The sequence below is a fragment of the Ptychodera flava genome, chromosome 22 (genome assembly GCF_041260155.1).
Source record: "Ptychodera flava strain L36383 chromosome 22, AS_Pfla_20210202, whole genome shotgun sequence".
NCBI lineage: Eukaryota > Metazoa > Hemichordata > Enteropneusta > Ptychoderidae > Ptychodera > Ptychodera flava.
Genome location: NC_091949.1, coordinates 3,142,944 through 3,159,516, shown reverse-complemented (window position 1 = coordinate 3,159,516; position 16,573 = coordinate 3,142,944). Strand labels below are relative to the sequence as shown.

At 36.7% G+C, this 16,573-nt stretch overlaps 1 protein-coding gene across 1 annotated transcript in view; it reads right to left on the bottom strand.

The window, feature by feature from the left end:
- Nucleotides 1–16,573, bottom strand: part of LOC139122463 (cadherin-23-like) — a 192,033-nt gene that overhangs the window by 105,628 nt on the left and 69,832 nt on the right. The window contains exons 5-6 of the mRNA XM_070687855.1: nt 15,847–15,900; nt 7,820–7,909 (exon numbers count right to left, since the gene is read on the bottom strand). Coding sequence (XP_070543956.1) covers nt 7,820–7,909; nt 15,847–15,900 — 144 coding nt within the window. The remainder of the gene's footprint in view (nt 1–7,819; nt 7,910–15,846; nt 15,901–16,573) is intronic.

Sequence of the window (16,573 nt, the reverse complement as noted above, 5' to 3'; positions counted from 1 at the left end):
ATCAAGCTGCATTGGCAAGCTGTTCCCTTCAGTTTTGACTGCAAAATTCTGCTGTTAACTTTCAAGGCTTTCCACAACTAGACACCTGCATACATGATGTGATCTGCTCCAACTTCGTCACTCAGATCTTCAAATCAGAAACTATTGATAGCTTCAACCTATAATTGCATCACCTATGGAGGGCGTGCCTTTTCTTAAGGACTGGTCAGTTTCTTCGGGGTGGGGTGGATTCACGGGGGAGGGGGTTCACCCTGTTTTTGACTTTGGTAATGGCGAGTCACCATGTTTTTGAAATGCCCAATGGGGGGGATCAGTGTATTTTGAATGTCGACACGGGCTCATACTTGCCTAAAATGCATCGTGCAAGCCACAAATTTCATCATTCAGTTGCATTTTTGGGCGTGCCCTTTAGGCACGTAACTTTAATATATCAGACATATATATATATATATCAGAGAATGCACCCTTCGGGTGTGTTACTTTAAAATATATTTTTCAGCATGCCCTTTAGCCTCATGACTTTCATATATCAGACATATATATCATATATATCACATTATATATATATATATATATATATATATATATATATATATATATATATATATATATATATGTATATATATATATATATATATATATATATATTATAATATATATATATATATATATATATACATACACTCACACACACACACACACAATTATTGAATTAAGATCCACCTTTGGTTTAAGGTGGCAGTAAAGGCTAGAGCGTCAGTTATAAACTTCAATAAAACTATTAAAATATAAAGTAGTTAACATTCTCTGTGGAATAAAAAAACTAGACATTTGGGTCAAAGGCATTGCAGAGTTATAGCCTGTTGAAACTTCTGAAAACTTCAAATAAAGGAAGTTGGGGAGTCCTTAGTGTATTAACTATGGTAGAGGTCCCCTAGCTTTTAAAACATAGGGCCAAAGTCCCTGAAGCTACTATAGACATGGATACAAAATTAAGTATTTCCTGACTGTATGAAATTATCTCACTAAGGACATGTAAACCAAATATTAAAGCTGTCTGACCAGCGGTTTTGAAAAAAACAAGCGACTCAACAGTTGACAGAGCTCTGCTGTGTTATGTAGAGAATAACCTTTTGTGACACATGTATTGATGAAGAAGGTGGATATCTTTGATAGCTCATTTCAGGATGGCCTGACCATGGAAAAATGGAAAAAATTCCGTAAAAATACAGATTTGCATATTTCATCAGACTATATTAGTCTATAATAGCAAATAAACGAGAGTTAATTACATTCTAATCAAAGTAAACAAGACTAATTGCTTAAATCTAGATTTACTTCATAAAAAACAGCTTATCTGTCAGCTTATAAAGAATCTTGAGCTTGTTATCTTTTAATATCAGTATTTTCATCCTATTAACCAAGCACATTTTAACTTTCAAATTAACATTGTAAGTAAGTTCTGTTGAATAAGTTGAGACTGTACGTACTCAGAGAAAGCACACTGAAGAGACAAATGTTTGAAACTTAAGAAGTTCAAGGTCATCAAAAGCATTATAAGGAATCATGTTACACTTTCATTGCACTGTTTACACAGATTGCATAATTGCTATAAATAGCACAGGAATCTTACAGCCCAGCTTTACCATAAAAACCCTATCACTTTGACCACTCTTTTAATTGACCACTCTATTTTTTCCTCAAAAGAAATCTTATTTTATCCTTACCAAGTCAACCATAAATGGAAATTAGAAGTTTCTCTATCTCTATTTATTTGACCACCCTATCATGACAACTATTATGAACAATTTCTTTTAGATAACATAAATGGTGGTTCAGAATATATCAAAGTTGGGATTCAGGAAAGTTGCCTTTACATGTTTTAATCCTCAATTCACTATGGACTGTCAAAAAAGTTGAACTTTCTGATAATTCCACACAAAAATTAATTCAATTATTTAAAATCATATTAATTATTTTTTTCTGGGTGAATTGATAGGCTTTATACAGTACAAGAATTACATACCATGTAAGTCAAACTTTAACCAAAAATGACAAAAAAATTCCTTAAAAATACACATTTGCATATTTCATCACAATTTGAACAAATCTAAGTTGGGTTACCCTAGGGACCTGTATACCAAATAACAAAGCTGTCTGACCAGTGGTTATGAAGAAGAAGATTTTTTACCAAAAACACCTTTTTTGGCATTAATTTGCCTATTTTCAACAATATCAAAAAAAAAAAAAAACAGTTTCTCAAAATCATATTTTTCATCTACACAACAAATATCAAATCAGTAAGTACTGCAGTTCTCAAGATATTTGAGTGGACGGACGCCTCACAAACGGACATACATACATACATACATACATACATACATACATACAGACTGACGACGGACGCCGGACGGATACCCATCCCAATAGCTTCTATAGACTATAGTCTATAGTAGCTAATAAAATGTTTGAAAAAGGAAAACCAATTTTTAGGTTTTTCAGGAAAGTTTGACAAGGCAGTGCTTGCATTCAGAATGCGTGACTGCTACCGTAAATGTGTTTTTTGATTCTTTGAGTGTCAAAGAGGTGTCAAAAGTGAGATTAACCAAAAGACTGCTCTGTGACTTCAAAGAGGGGTGCAAATATGGCTTGTTTTCAACATTTTTGACAGAATAACAGTTTTTCCTACATAATTTTATACAAATTAATCCAACCTTTGAAATGAGATATGGACATGGAATTTTTACAGCCTATTAACAAAAGGTTACAGACAAGATGACTATGGCACAATTTTTTTGTATTTGAAGTACTTTTTGAAAAATCACATTTTGAAATTTGAAAGAATTTTTTAATAATTTTTGATATGTAAACCCATGTAAAATCATAAAAATAAATTTTAGTTACAAATCCTGCCGTACACATCTTACAATTAATAGTGTCAATATATTTATAACTAATTTGATAGTATTAAGTATTATCCAATTATTATTAAATTCAAATATGTAAAACAATAGAAAAATTAAATTTTAATATATACTGGTGTCATATTTAAAATCATGGCTGCGTATATACAATTTTTATATTCTTTAGAGAAAGTATTAAGTAAGGAGTTATCCTGAAAATTTGAACTAAATATCTTGATTCTAACACTTGAAACTTGACATTAACTCTGAGAAAAGAATTGGTGCAAAAATAGCCTTTACCGCTACCTTAACCTTTGTTGCATGCAGGGGGGTCACCCTGTTTTCAAAAGCCGGAATGGGGGTCACCCTGTTTTCAAAAGTTGGAATAGGGGGACAGCCACTTTTTTACATTGGCAAAAAATAATCCACTCCCCCAGGCTGAAGAAATTAAAACCAGTTCCTTATGCTACCCAAAACTTTTGAACTCATTCCCACTTGACATCAGAAATTCAACCAGCTTAGAATCTTTCCAATGAAACTCAAACACATCTGTTCACCAGAGAATACAGAGTGGTCTAACCATAAAGCATAATAGAACAAACACGGTTTTCGGATTTTGTGCTACGTTAATGATTGATTGATTGATTGATTAATAACTGCATTACTATAGCCACAATGTCTTGAAGGAAACTGATACAATGAAATGATATAAGTCTTCTCCATATACGGCATGAGTTTTTATTAAAGTGTGACATTTGGACGATTGGTTGTTCAGATCAGGGTTTAACTGTTTCCTTGATGTTCAGATCAGGCTAAGCAGGATAGTCTTTGAACTCTAATCAACCAGTCTGAATGTAATTTTCATTTAATATTTGAACATTAAAATGTACAAAATATTTGTCATCTTTGGGAAAATTCCTTTCATAACAAGGACAACGTCAGATGAAAATCTCAAAAATTTGAAAGTGATCAAGTACTTCACTTTAATAGATACCACTGGCTACGTCATTGCCAAGTCATATGTATATTCAGCTTGACCTCATTAGACATTCTGTAGACTTGCCAATCTTTGCCCTATTGAGGTAAGGGAGCCATCATTATTTAAGGAATGGGAAGGGGGGGGTTGGAGGAATTAAATCAAAAGCTACGAAATTTCGAGTAACCCTCCCCTGCCAACCATGATGAATATCCTTAATTGGGAATGGCAGCCATATTGGATCATATCACAAAATAAATTGACATGCATTTGAGTAAGTACTTTATCTATGTACCAACAACAAACGAAATCAGTTTCACGATAGTTGAGTTATGGTTCAAAAACATGAAAAAATTGCAACAAAATGGCGGGCCATATTGAATCATGTCACGAAATAAATTGACGTGCATATATATGAGGTATGTATTGTCTCGAAATTGACATTGTACGAGCAGAAGTACTGGCTCGTACTTTCATATTACGAGTGACGTATGCAAGCTATAAGTCACACATGCCTTTTGACCTAATTTTTTATGAATCGCCTAGGACTATGTTGTATTCCATGGATGAAAGATTTTTGTTTATGTGAAAGGATTTTACGACAAACGAACGCTTAGACACATTTTCTGTGTATATTCGAACTCGGAAGTAGGAGCGGGTGTGAACTTCGTATGATTATTTTTTTGGTCGTGAGAGCGGGTTCAGTGCAGTGCGGAGGAATACTTTTAGGCTTTGACTTTCGGACGAGTCTGTACGTACGGTCAAGACTGGAGACTTATTATACGCCACGATGGTAGACTTGTTTGCAGACGTCGATTTTAACATTAAGCTGTTAATCAAGAACCAAAGAAGGGGTTGCAATGTCCGAACATCAAGGAAGAGACCTCGATTGGTTGTAATGCACTTGAACCTACCGCCGTACGGCGTTGTAAATCTTTTTTACTTTCTCGAATTCGAAAGTGCAATGATTTCATAGACATAAAACCTGCGTGGCTCGCGAGTCAGCTTATGACCTCGAAATAATCTGATCACCACATTATGTTAATCACAGTGTACAATGAATAATATGAAGGATTTTATGAGTTGGCGGGTGTTTTTGTGGCACCCGTGTGTACCTCATGTTGTACAGTCTATTTGAAAATGACCTCTACTCAACAATGATTTTAAAGACTAACATTTTTCTGACCTCGCATTCAACTTCAAGTTTTGAAAAAGCACATTATCGGAACCACACTATTATTGGTGTGTATTGTTGAGAATACGGCCCCGCCTATTGAATAATGGTATAGTCAGGTCACTGTGGGGTCATTATTCCTGTTTGTCATCGCGGAACTTGCAGAAGCCATACAAGATATCGATGCTCGATACTTCTATATTCAATTCGTTCGTTCGCGCTCCTGAATGACAAAAAAACATCACTCAAAACCAACTCATCACATTCCAAACTTACCTAGCTACACTCAGTTCGGTAGATAAGTTCAAGGCATCAGTCGTAGCGTCGACGTAATAATGTATTTTTACAAATATATTTATTTATTTGGCGTTAATTAGAGGAAAATCACATCAGAGGGTGGATGACGTATGTATTACAATATCCCGGGTAGGCTATAAAACTGGCCGTTTTGTTTATCGCTATTTATAGTGCCTACTCCCACCGTACCGCCCATCGTCTGTAACTTGCACGCGATGTTTGCACACGAACGAACGCCCAATGCCAGTCACTCAGAGTCGTCAGTTTTCTTGCTACCCAAGTTGAAATATATGCAATTATGAATGTCATTTTTGAAAATTCACTAATGCATGCAATACCAATTACGATGAACCCACAATTTATGTTGTTGAGATTTTGTCAACAGTGTTATAAATATAGTGCTGCAAAGTCAGTAGTAGGGCCTACCCACGTGAAAGACGTTTTGAACTCGTTCCCGTACTTGCTATATTCAAGCTGAAATCAGTCAAGTCATTACGTGTTTATTTCGCATATTTGCTATATTTTAGCACCCGTACTCAGAACCCCTCTTTGACATTCTGTTTGGCATGTTTCTACGTTCAGTTCGAATCCTATTTTGTCTTTTTTTTTTCAACGCTCAGTTCGACGCTGTTTTTGTTTTTCCACGCTCAGCTTGACGCTCACTTTGTCGATTTTGGGACCTGCATTACGTCACTCGTACTTTGAAAGTACGGCACATTACGTCACTCGTACTTCGCTCGTACGAGCTCGTAGGTCTGCTCGTAGTTCGTCCGTTTTGAGACGATTAGATAAATGTATATATACCATGATTGTACCGGTACTTTATCTGTGAAATCGAATCAGGGATAGTTGAGTTATGGTTAAAAAACATGAAAAAATCACTACAAAATGGCCGCCTGGTGGCCATATTGGATCGTATAAGAAAATAAACTGATGTGCCATAGAACTTTATCTGTGTACAAACATTGAACGAAATCGGTTCGAAGATAGTTAAAAGCCTGAAAAATTTGTGACAAATTGGCCGTCTGGTGGCCACATTGGATCGTATTGCGAAATAAATTGACGTGGATAAGTAATATGCCACAGTACTTTTATCCTTGCACACAGTTTGAAAAAAATCGGCTCAGGGGTAACAGAGAAAAGGCTACGGACAGACAGATGGATGCACGGATGGATGGACGAACAGGACCCAATCTAAAACTGTTTGAACACCCCAAGGGGAGAGCACGAGAGGGGGTCCCCCTCTCGCGTCGAAAATTTTGAGAAATTCATTTGTGTATTAAAGTGCAATCTGAGAGGTGAAAATGACATTGAATTTTTTGCATGATCAGTGTTTGAGTCACAATATTCAACAACCAAACAATGTCACAATACATTTTGTAAAAAACAGTTCTCAGTTTACCAGAGATTGAAGACCAAAGAATATGCAGGAATGGAAAATCTGTGACCTTCTTGTGTCATTTCTTTAGCCTGCCAGCTTCTTATGAAAAACCTGAATACGATCAGATTAAATGTCAAAATGGGTATTGAACTGAAGTCAATTAAAATATATGTTTCTGTGATAATAAAGGATGAATTCACAACAGTTCAGTTGATGTGCCGAATGGTGCAATCTGAGAGGTGTTTCAATTTATTTCGCACCAAAAATTGAGTACCCACTTCTTCCTCTCCACATATTGAGCAACCTACCTTGAAGTTGTTTTCAATTTTTTTGAGTGACCTCCCCACACATTCCTCCGACCCCCCCCCAGGCCGTAAATAATGACGGCTCCCTATTTGTGAACATGTTGAAAACACCTGACAATTGTCAGCCATTCACAACATGATAATGATGATAGACGTAAATGATTTACAGGACAGTATGAAAGTCGGCAGCTTTTCATCTGTTTGTTTGCAGTGGCCTCACTTTCTGAACTAAGCTTACAATATACTATCACTCAAACTTTTACACTCAAATACAATCACTATTGGTTGAATGAGAATTGATTCCACTGCTATCATACCCAGGTCTATACATAAAGCCAACAATACAATTACTGTTGATGAATTATCCTTGTTACAGTAAGGGCAGAAAACAAACAGGATTGAAGTACTTGTACTACCCAAAATGCAACAGCAAACTTTTTATGAACTTTGACCAAGTTGCAGACAACCCCAGGCTTCAACATCACTTCCACTTATCAGTCTTCCTCTACAATAGCCTGCCACTACCCAACCAGTTAGTGAAAGTAGATCAAGGCCACGGACCTAACATCAATTTTTAATATCAATCAGTTTCTATTTCTCATCAAAGACTCCACTTCCCATTTAAAGAGACTTCCTCGAAACAAAATGGTCAAGGTAAGTCTTTGAATTGGAGAAGTTCGATATAACTGTTTATGTCAATTTTTTTGAGTATTTCAAGTGCGAATTCTAACAGATTTCACCGAGGTGTGATGAAAATAACAGCATAATACAAACAAAGCTTACCTCATAGTGATCTTCAATGTATGGTTCATCATGGAACACTGGAGGATTGTCATTGACATCAGTAATGTAGATGACTATAGGGTCAAAAACCTGGGAAAGACAATATTTGCAAAATTTCAAATTTTATTTACATAAAAGTATTTTACAGTAGTATGTATACATATAGCAACTCAATGACACAGACTCTTGCTACATCAATATATAGTTCGAACAACATGCAACATCTGCCCTCTACTCATAACTTGAACATATACGCCGAATGATTGGCTCCTTATGTTCTGTACCCATTTTCAGCCAGTGGAAAAGTTTGCAAGGGTCGAATGCTTCAATGACTAAGTTTGCTATGTCACTTTCGGTATTTTAGTTCATCGCTGTTTAGTAGCAAGCAAGTGAAAGTGAATAATCATATCATTTTAATATTCGAAATTAATTTTCAAGGTTAATTTCCCCTTTAAGGTGGAGCTGCATGTTGCCAACAGTTTTTTCAAATCAATATTTCTCATCTAAGGTGACAAGGAAACCCCCTCATACTGTTTTCAAAAAAACACAGAATTTAAAGTTTAGTATGGTAGCAATAGTTTACTCAAAAGAGGAAGGGGGTGTATATTTGGGGTAAAAACCTCAATTTTAGTATTAATTAAAAAAAATTAATTTAATTCAAAAACTTGATACTATTATCTGAAATGTAATATTTCACTTGAAACAAGAGTATATGTAGAAAAACGACTCTTTTATTTTGCATTACCTATCCTCATTCAAAAATGGCAAGGGTTGAAAGACTGTCACTCAAAAAAAATGATTACTACCGTACTCGTTCGAGTATAAGCCCCCGGTTCGGCAACACAAAACGGCGGTAAAACTAGGGAAGGGGCTTATACTCGAGCAACCTCATGGACGCTTAATTTATGCTAATTTTATGCACGTTTTTTTTTCAACACCACTCGACCTTCTATCGCTTTTAAAAATCGACTTACACATCCAAAGAAATTGATAGTACAAGCTATGAATAAAGAAGTGACATTTTGGTGAAAATTCAGCGTAAAAAAAAAACCAAACTTGAACAAAGACGTCATGCATGAATGTGAACTGGCATGCACTGCCTACACGGAAAGGCAATTCAACACTCCCGGACTAAACTGTCTACATCTTGTGGAAACAACAACATAGCAGTGAAAATTGTATAGTCGCCAGGAAAGCCTTCACAAATGGAAAGATGATTGCTTCAAACAAAAGAAAGTGCATGTTCATGATGTTTAGAGGATGAAAACGGTCATAAAAACATCGTGGTCGTAAATGAAAATAAACAATGGCAGACGTGAGTGAGACTATTCTATTTAAGGGACGGGGATGAGCAGGGTCAAAGAATCAAGAAAGTACTGGAAAAATGTGTCATTTTCTTTACGATGCTGTCAAGAGAACTCCAGTTTCCCATTTTTTAATGTCTTTTAATAGTTTATTATCTAATAGTAATTTTACCAAGTTAAATGACCAAATATACTCTCCTAACCTTTCTGTATTTGAGTTACACTAGGGTAGGGACTTATACACGGATGTAATGCATTTTCTAAATTCCTATGAATCAGTAGGGGGCTTATACACTCGACAAGTACGGTAAAATAGCTCTTATTCAAAATGAAAGAATTTTATTGCCAAACAAAATAGTTGTTTTGTTATATAGCATTTAAAGAACATAATGTGAAAATTTCAGATACTGAATGAATGGCTGACCATGCATACATTTGACCCCGGTTTTAGACACAACATATGAAACCAACACGAGAAAGAATATATGGTCATGACGATTAATTCTTTCTCGCGATGGTTTCATTTGTCTAAAACCTAGGTCGAATATATGCATGGTCACCCATTCATTCACTATCTTTAAACATGTTGAACAATATAAATAGTGTCTAATATAAAACAAAATTCATGAAAAATGACCGATTTGTCCTTTAACCCAGCAAGAGTGGAGTTAGTTTTCTTTGGAAATCTTGAAATTGGGAGAAAAGAGAAGTTAGGATATTGGGTGATTTGCATTCATTGGTACAAATTGACACTTCTTTATAAGGGGAGAACCATTTGATTTTTGGGGGGGGGGTATGGAGGAAATGGGTATGGGAGCAAATTTTTTTTTCCTGTCACAGTGACAGCAATTTTTTTTTTCTACTGTCAGAGCTGCATCAATTTTTTTTTTCAAATGGAGTAGCAATGCAATTTTTTTTTTCTTTGTCATCAAGTTTGTGATGCGTTGTATATAAGGGAGCCGTCATTATTTACGCCTGAAACTCAGAAATTTCAGTGACACCCCCCCCCCCCCGTCAACCATGATGAATTTGAGTAACTCCCCTCTCTAACTCTGAAATTTTGACTGATCCCCCCCCCACTTAGAAAAGTTAAATACAAATACATGTATTTGTAAAATTTACAAAATACAGCAATTTAACAGTAAAGACCTTTCAAATCCTGATGTACTCTGCTAGACTATCATCAGTTATCTCATGATGGTTCAAAAAAGGTGAACCCATCAAAATGAAATTGCAAGTCACAATAAAATAAAGATATAGAAGCTCACGCAGTATCTAACCATATAGTATATTGTTTAATTTGGATGGGTATTATGACAAGGTTTTCACTAGGATATCTGACCGGGCAGAATTTTAAAGTATAGGAGAGAACACGTGAGAAGCTTAGGGGGAAAGTGTCACAGGGGCTTTCCCCTATCTTGCATGCAAAGTTTAAGATATTGATGTGTGCAATGGTGCAGTCTGGTGCGATCTGAGAGGTGTTTTTTAATTTTTTTACTAAGTGAAACTGTTAGAACACCCCAAGGGGGAGAGCACGAGAGGGGGTTTCCCCCTCTCATATTGGAAATTTTGGGAAATTGATGTGTTTAATGGTGCAATCTGAGAGGAGTTTCAGGTTATTTTGCATTTGGTAAAACTGTTTGAAAATGACATTGAACACTGCAATATTTTTTTACATTTTATGCATGATCAGTGTTTGTGTAACAATATTCAACAACCAAACAATGACAATACATTTGTGAAAAACAGTTCTGTTTGCCAGAGACTGAAGATAAATAAATATACAGGAACGGAAAATCTGTGACCTTGTGTCATTTCTCCAGCTGCCAGCTTCTAATGAAAGCATGAATATGGTATGTTTAACTGTCAAAATGGTCATTGAACTGAGGTAAATGAAAACATGTTTCTGTGATAATAAAGGATGAATTCACAACAGTTCAGTTTTGTCCTAGATCCTGTGAAAATTTTGAGAAATTGATGTGCGCCACGGTGCAGTGTAGTGCAATCCGATAGGTATTTTAAATTTGTCTTTTACCAGTGACACTGTTAGAAGAGCCAAGGGGGGGGGGAGAGCACGAGAGGGGGTGCCCCCCTCTCGCATTGAAAATTTTGAGAAATGGATGTGTGCAATGGTGCAATCTGAGATGTGTTTCAATTTATTTCGCCAAAATAAATTGAGTAACCCGTCCCCCTTCTTCCTCTCCACACTTTGAGTAACGCCCCCTGAAGTTTTCAATTTTTTTAGTGACCCTCTCCCTTGTATTTCATTACATTTGTTGTTCCTCAATTTTTCATTGTCAACTTGTACATCTTCCTAATATATTTATATTGAGAGAATACTATATTGATTTTAACACTAGTTTATTGACTCCTGTCTTGTGTTTTAAAATTTTCACAATTTACAGAAGTCAAAAAGTCCCCTTTAGATAGTGCCTATGCCATCGAGATATTGCAACAGAAATCCTGAAATATGATTTCTTGGGTCAGGAAAGGGAAGGAAAACATTGAGTGCACTGAGGTGTAAGTAGACCTATGTAGTGCATGCTTATATCATAAGTGCTGGGAAAAATCATAAGAATTGCTTGTGGTAAAAACATTTGCGCCGCCTATGGCGGCGCGCCGGCAAAGAATACATGAGAATAGGGTTTCCAAATTTTGCTAATATCTGGTGCATTGTGACAATTTTTTTTTCACTTCTGTCTGTTATGACAATTTTTTTTTCTCAGGCCATGGCAGGATCAATTTTTTTTTTCTTCTATCTCACCTGGCGACAAATTTTTTTTTCTCAAAATCCTCCATACCCTCCCCCAGAAATCAAATGGTGTTCCCCTAAGGCACTTTATGACTTCTTGACAAGCTACAACCGTGGCCACTTTAGTGTTGATTAAGCCTGTCTGGTGCAAGCAGAAATTCTGTTTGTATAAACGAAACAAAGTGGTAATTGGTGTAATAAATGAAGGTTCACTACCGGCACCCCACTGTTAGGATTGAGATAACGTTCTACTAAAATGTCTCCCCTGCCCAATTCAAATCGATCACAACACTGCACTGTAGACACGCTGTAAGTCTGCACTCCAACAATGAACATCAATAACAACGGTCGCGAATTGTTTAAAATATAAGAGATTGTGGTGGCAATCCGGCATCTGGCGAGGTATCACAAGGAGCTTACAAAGAAACAAGCAATCGTTTTAAGATAAGCATGGGGGGAGCCAGAAAAGTTTGGAAGAGATATATCAGGACAGGTTCCCTTCAACCGACATTGAGGAGTCACCGTCCCAGGAAGCTCCTACATTGTGACACAGCATACTTGGAAGGGCTAAAGATTCAAAGACCCTGAATTACATCGAGAACAATGAAGGCGAAGTTAGCTGAAGTTTCAGCGACCATGTAAGTGAGAGAACAATTAGACGCGCTGTTCATAATTACTTTACCGGGGGACTTTGGACATACAAGAGGAATAAAACTGTCGCCTAAGAAGGTTTACAGAAGCCAATTTACGCTATATTACCCAAACGTACATGGATTTGTTGTATACTATTGATCCAAGGCGAAACAAATTCATGGATGAGTCTGGTTTTAAAACACCGCATGTGAGCCGTCCTGTCTATGGACATTCGCTTGTTAGAACGCCATCCATCGAAGTTATCCGTTACCATCAAAGCCCAAACGTAACACTCAATTTGTTAGTCGGACTCGATGGAATAATGCATGCTCAGACCATTGACGGCGCTTCTGATTCGGCTAAGTACTTGGATTTCATTACGCAATGCGTGGACTCAGTGACCGAGATGGGTCAGCCAGCGCTTCAAACTGGAGATGTTCTTATCGTAGATAATTGTCCAACTCATCACAGCGAAGTCGCCAAAGCCTTAAATGCATAATTAGCTATACAAGGAATCGAAGTAATTTACACACCAAAATACTCGCCCGAATTTAATCCTGCTGAGAACTGTTTTGGGAAAGCCAAACGCTACATCCAGCACCACCCAATACTGTCACGGCTTACGTACCGTGACATTCCCTTGGCGATCTCTTCTGCGCTCGACAATATCAGGCCAGCTGATTTGCTTGGGTTTTACCGGCAAACGGGCTATTTGAACACGTAAAAGTATGAAGTTTTGCAGATGGAATAACTTATCCATAAATTCAAATGCAATGATTATCCTAAACATATGACTGATAAATACATGCATCGCGTCTGCTTTCTGGTTCATTTTCCATTCGATTTATCTGGGATTTCGAGAGATAGCAACGCACTTTGTGGCCCCACACTGTGATTATTTTGTCACTGTTGTGTATGGCTCGCGTCATGCTGAGATATAGTTTTCTACCCAACTTGGGCCCCACTATGATGATACATTGGTATAAACTCCTTTTTGTTTTCGTTTCTTTGGAGATTATAGCGATCATTTTTTTTTCCGGAAAGGGGATAGAATTTACATGTATGCTCTGATTATGGAGTACAATGATTGAGAAGTAAATCAATGTTTCTTTTTCTTTCTTATAATGCACTAAATGTGTCCCTGGATTCGTAAGGCAGTACGCACACGGACCATGATATTCAGTATTTGCTTCACCATGAATAAGAAGACCTTTCAGTTTCGAATGATTAAACTTCATGAAATTGGACACACTACATACGTTGTGAGATTTGTTTTATTTGAACTGCAAAACGTTAAATGTCAAAAAGAAAACAGTGAAATACTTGAGTGTGACAAGTCTTGAATGCTTTTCTTACCAATTAATGCGGACAGAAAGTGGTAAAGTCCCTCACATATTAGTCATTGACGAAAACAAACGAATGTTAACTACAAAAATCAAACAGCATGAACTATCCGTCATGGAAACAGGAGAATAACTATGATGTGTGTTGTAAATAACAGTGATGGGAAATCGTTTTAGTTCAAATATCAAAGCGTTGCTGTGAATGAGACAGCCTCACCAGTTACAGTTTTCAGTGAAGAGTAAAAAAGCCTTATATTACAGATATTTACTGAACAAAAAGTACTCAAGTCATGAACAACGTATTTCCTCCAGCTACAACTTGCAAACAAACGCTATGAAATTACTGACACACGTCGAACAAGGTATACATCACGATTGCTTCAGTCTGTTCATTATCACGAGAAAAGTACAAAGTCTACTCCTTAGTTTCTGGAGAGGTAGGCGACTGACCGGTTTGAAACAAGACTTCTTGCGGTGGCAGTGGTGGTGGCTTCATTAGATTTTGAAATCATTTCCAGTCACAAAAAAGTCACCCCTGAAATTGTTGGTTAACAAGTAATGGTTTCGACCACGGCCTCGTTCATCGTTACACACATGTGAATACATGTACATGGAAAACACTATCCCGACTGTACTTTACTCTTACCTTTTCTCTCGTACCAAGTGAAATTGGAGTAAGTTCATTCACTGCTTGTAGGAAAGAATCGTGGCTTAGTGGAAGTGAATGTTTATTTTGAAAGTTTTGCAGTCAAGACAGGCGATGTCTGTAATTTAATCTCTAACATTTTCATAGTGGCATTTTCTTAAATCCCACGTCTAAACAAAGTCTGAGCACGACACTTGCGATATACACTATAGTATCGTTGGTATTCATTCACTGCAATATTGAAATCGGCACAAAATGTGTGATGTTCTCTGACACTGACTACATTTGAAAACACATGAATTTTAGCAGATACTGAGTACTGATAGGGCAAATGCTGTGGTCAAGATCATTTGTATACAGTGCATTTTATAATCACTCCCTAATTTCAGGCTAATCGGCGTGTCCACGGGAACCGATAGTAGGATCATTATCACCACTGATACAGGGTAAAGTAACCGTTTTATCACCTTCTGCAGACAGAATTTCTGCTTGCACCAGACAGGCTTGATCAACACTAAAGTGGCCACGGGTGTAACAGGTGAACCTAAGCAATATTTTATCTTGGGTTAACAAATTAAGTAAAATTGAATAAATATTTGCAAAGAAAGTGATTTTAAGCAAAGTACACTGTGTTCGGTGCAGTGCCCCCTTAATTTCATGAGTTATTATGTTTTGTAAAGTAGCATACATGTTTTTACTTTAAGTAGTTTTTGTTCTGTATGGTAATTCCAAAATTGAGGATTTTTATCCTGTTATATACCACATCATGCTTTGGATAAACTTCATTTCCTATCATTCTTAAGTTTCGATTCTCATCTTTTTTAAAATGTACAATATGAGGGAGTTTTCAAGTCATCAGTTGTGTGCTCATAACATGTAATGCAACCTTAAGTCATATTCATGTGACAAGGAATTGGAGAAATACAAGTACCTAGAGGAGTTTGGTTGCAACTCATAAATATGACAATGTAGATACGCTTCACAGACATTATAAACATGCTCATGAAAATACTTGCACCAAAAGGAACAGAAATTATAATCTAACATTTCCTTTGTTTTTAAACAAAGTATACTAGCAGTTTATAATTTAGCTGTATACCATAACATATTGGTTATAATGACATAATCATTTATGATGGTAGTGAAAATATTTGTATGTGTGGAAAGTTCACTATAATAAGACATTTCACACAAACATGGTTTTCTTTAAAGTGATTTTCGCCATAAAGTGACAATTTAATACTTGCATTAAAACATTATACTTTAATGAAGAATATGTTGCTGAATACAAGAGGGTCTAATTTATCACATGCCATATGTTTTTAAAGTGGTAGACTTTTATAACTTACAATATCATTAACACCATCATGAAGAGTCCATGTGATATCATGACTTGTTGCTGTCTGCAAGAGAAGAAAGAATAACAATTAGGCCAGAAAAAACATCAGTTTCTCATGCTAGCATGTATCAATGTGGACCCAGCTGCCTGAACCATTTTCCACATTTGATGTATTTGTTGAAAAAGAATACACACACATTGTGAATTTGTAAATCCCCTAACCTACATAAAACAAATTGTATACAAACAGGCAAACACACTGTTGTGGAATTTTGCATAGCAGCATATGCCGGTAATGAGTCAAGTCTAATGAGACTTTGTCCCAGCACATTTGAATATTCCATAGGCACTGTTGTACATGTTAGTTTGATATATTTCTACTTCATGGTAGTACATCAGCTTTTATATCATTTTTGTTTGGTTATTTTACTTTAAAGGACAAAGGATTGGCTCATACAATTACATTTATTAGTTTTTAACGCAAAGAAATGACATCGAGACAAAGGTTTGGCCGAAATCCAGGGGTGATGGCATGTCCAGGCGTCGTGGCAGCCTTTCCTGTGAAGCCGGTTGCAGAGTTGAATGACATCATGAGAGGGCAGCGTTTACAAAGGACGTGCTTACTGCCACAGTGGGGATGCACGGCGTCGTGGTGGCCTGGAAGGCGACACGGACCCCTTACAGGATGATGCTGTGCATCGGGCAACGTGGTACCAGAGTCGCTCCAAATCTGTGAC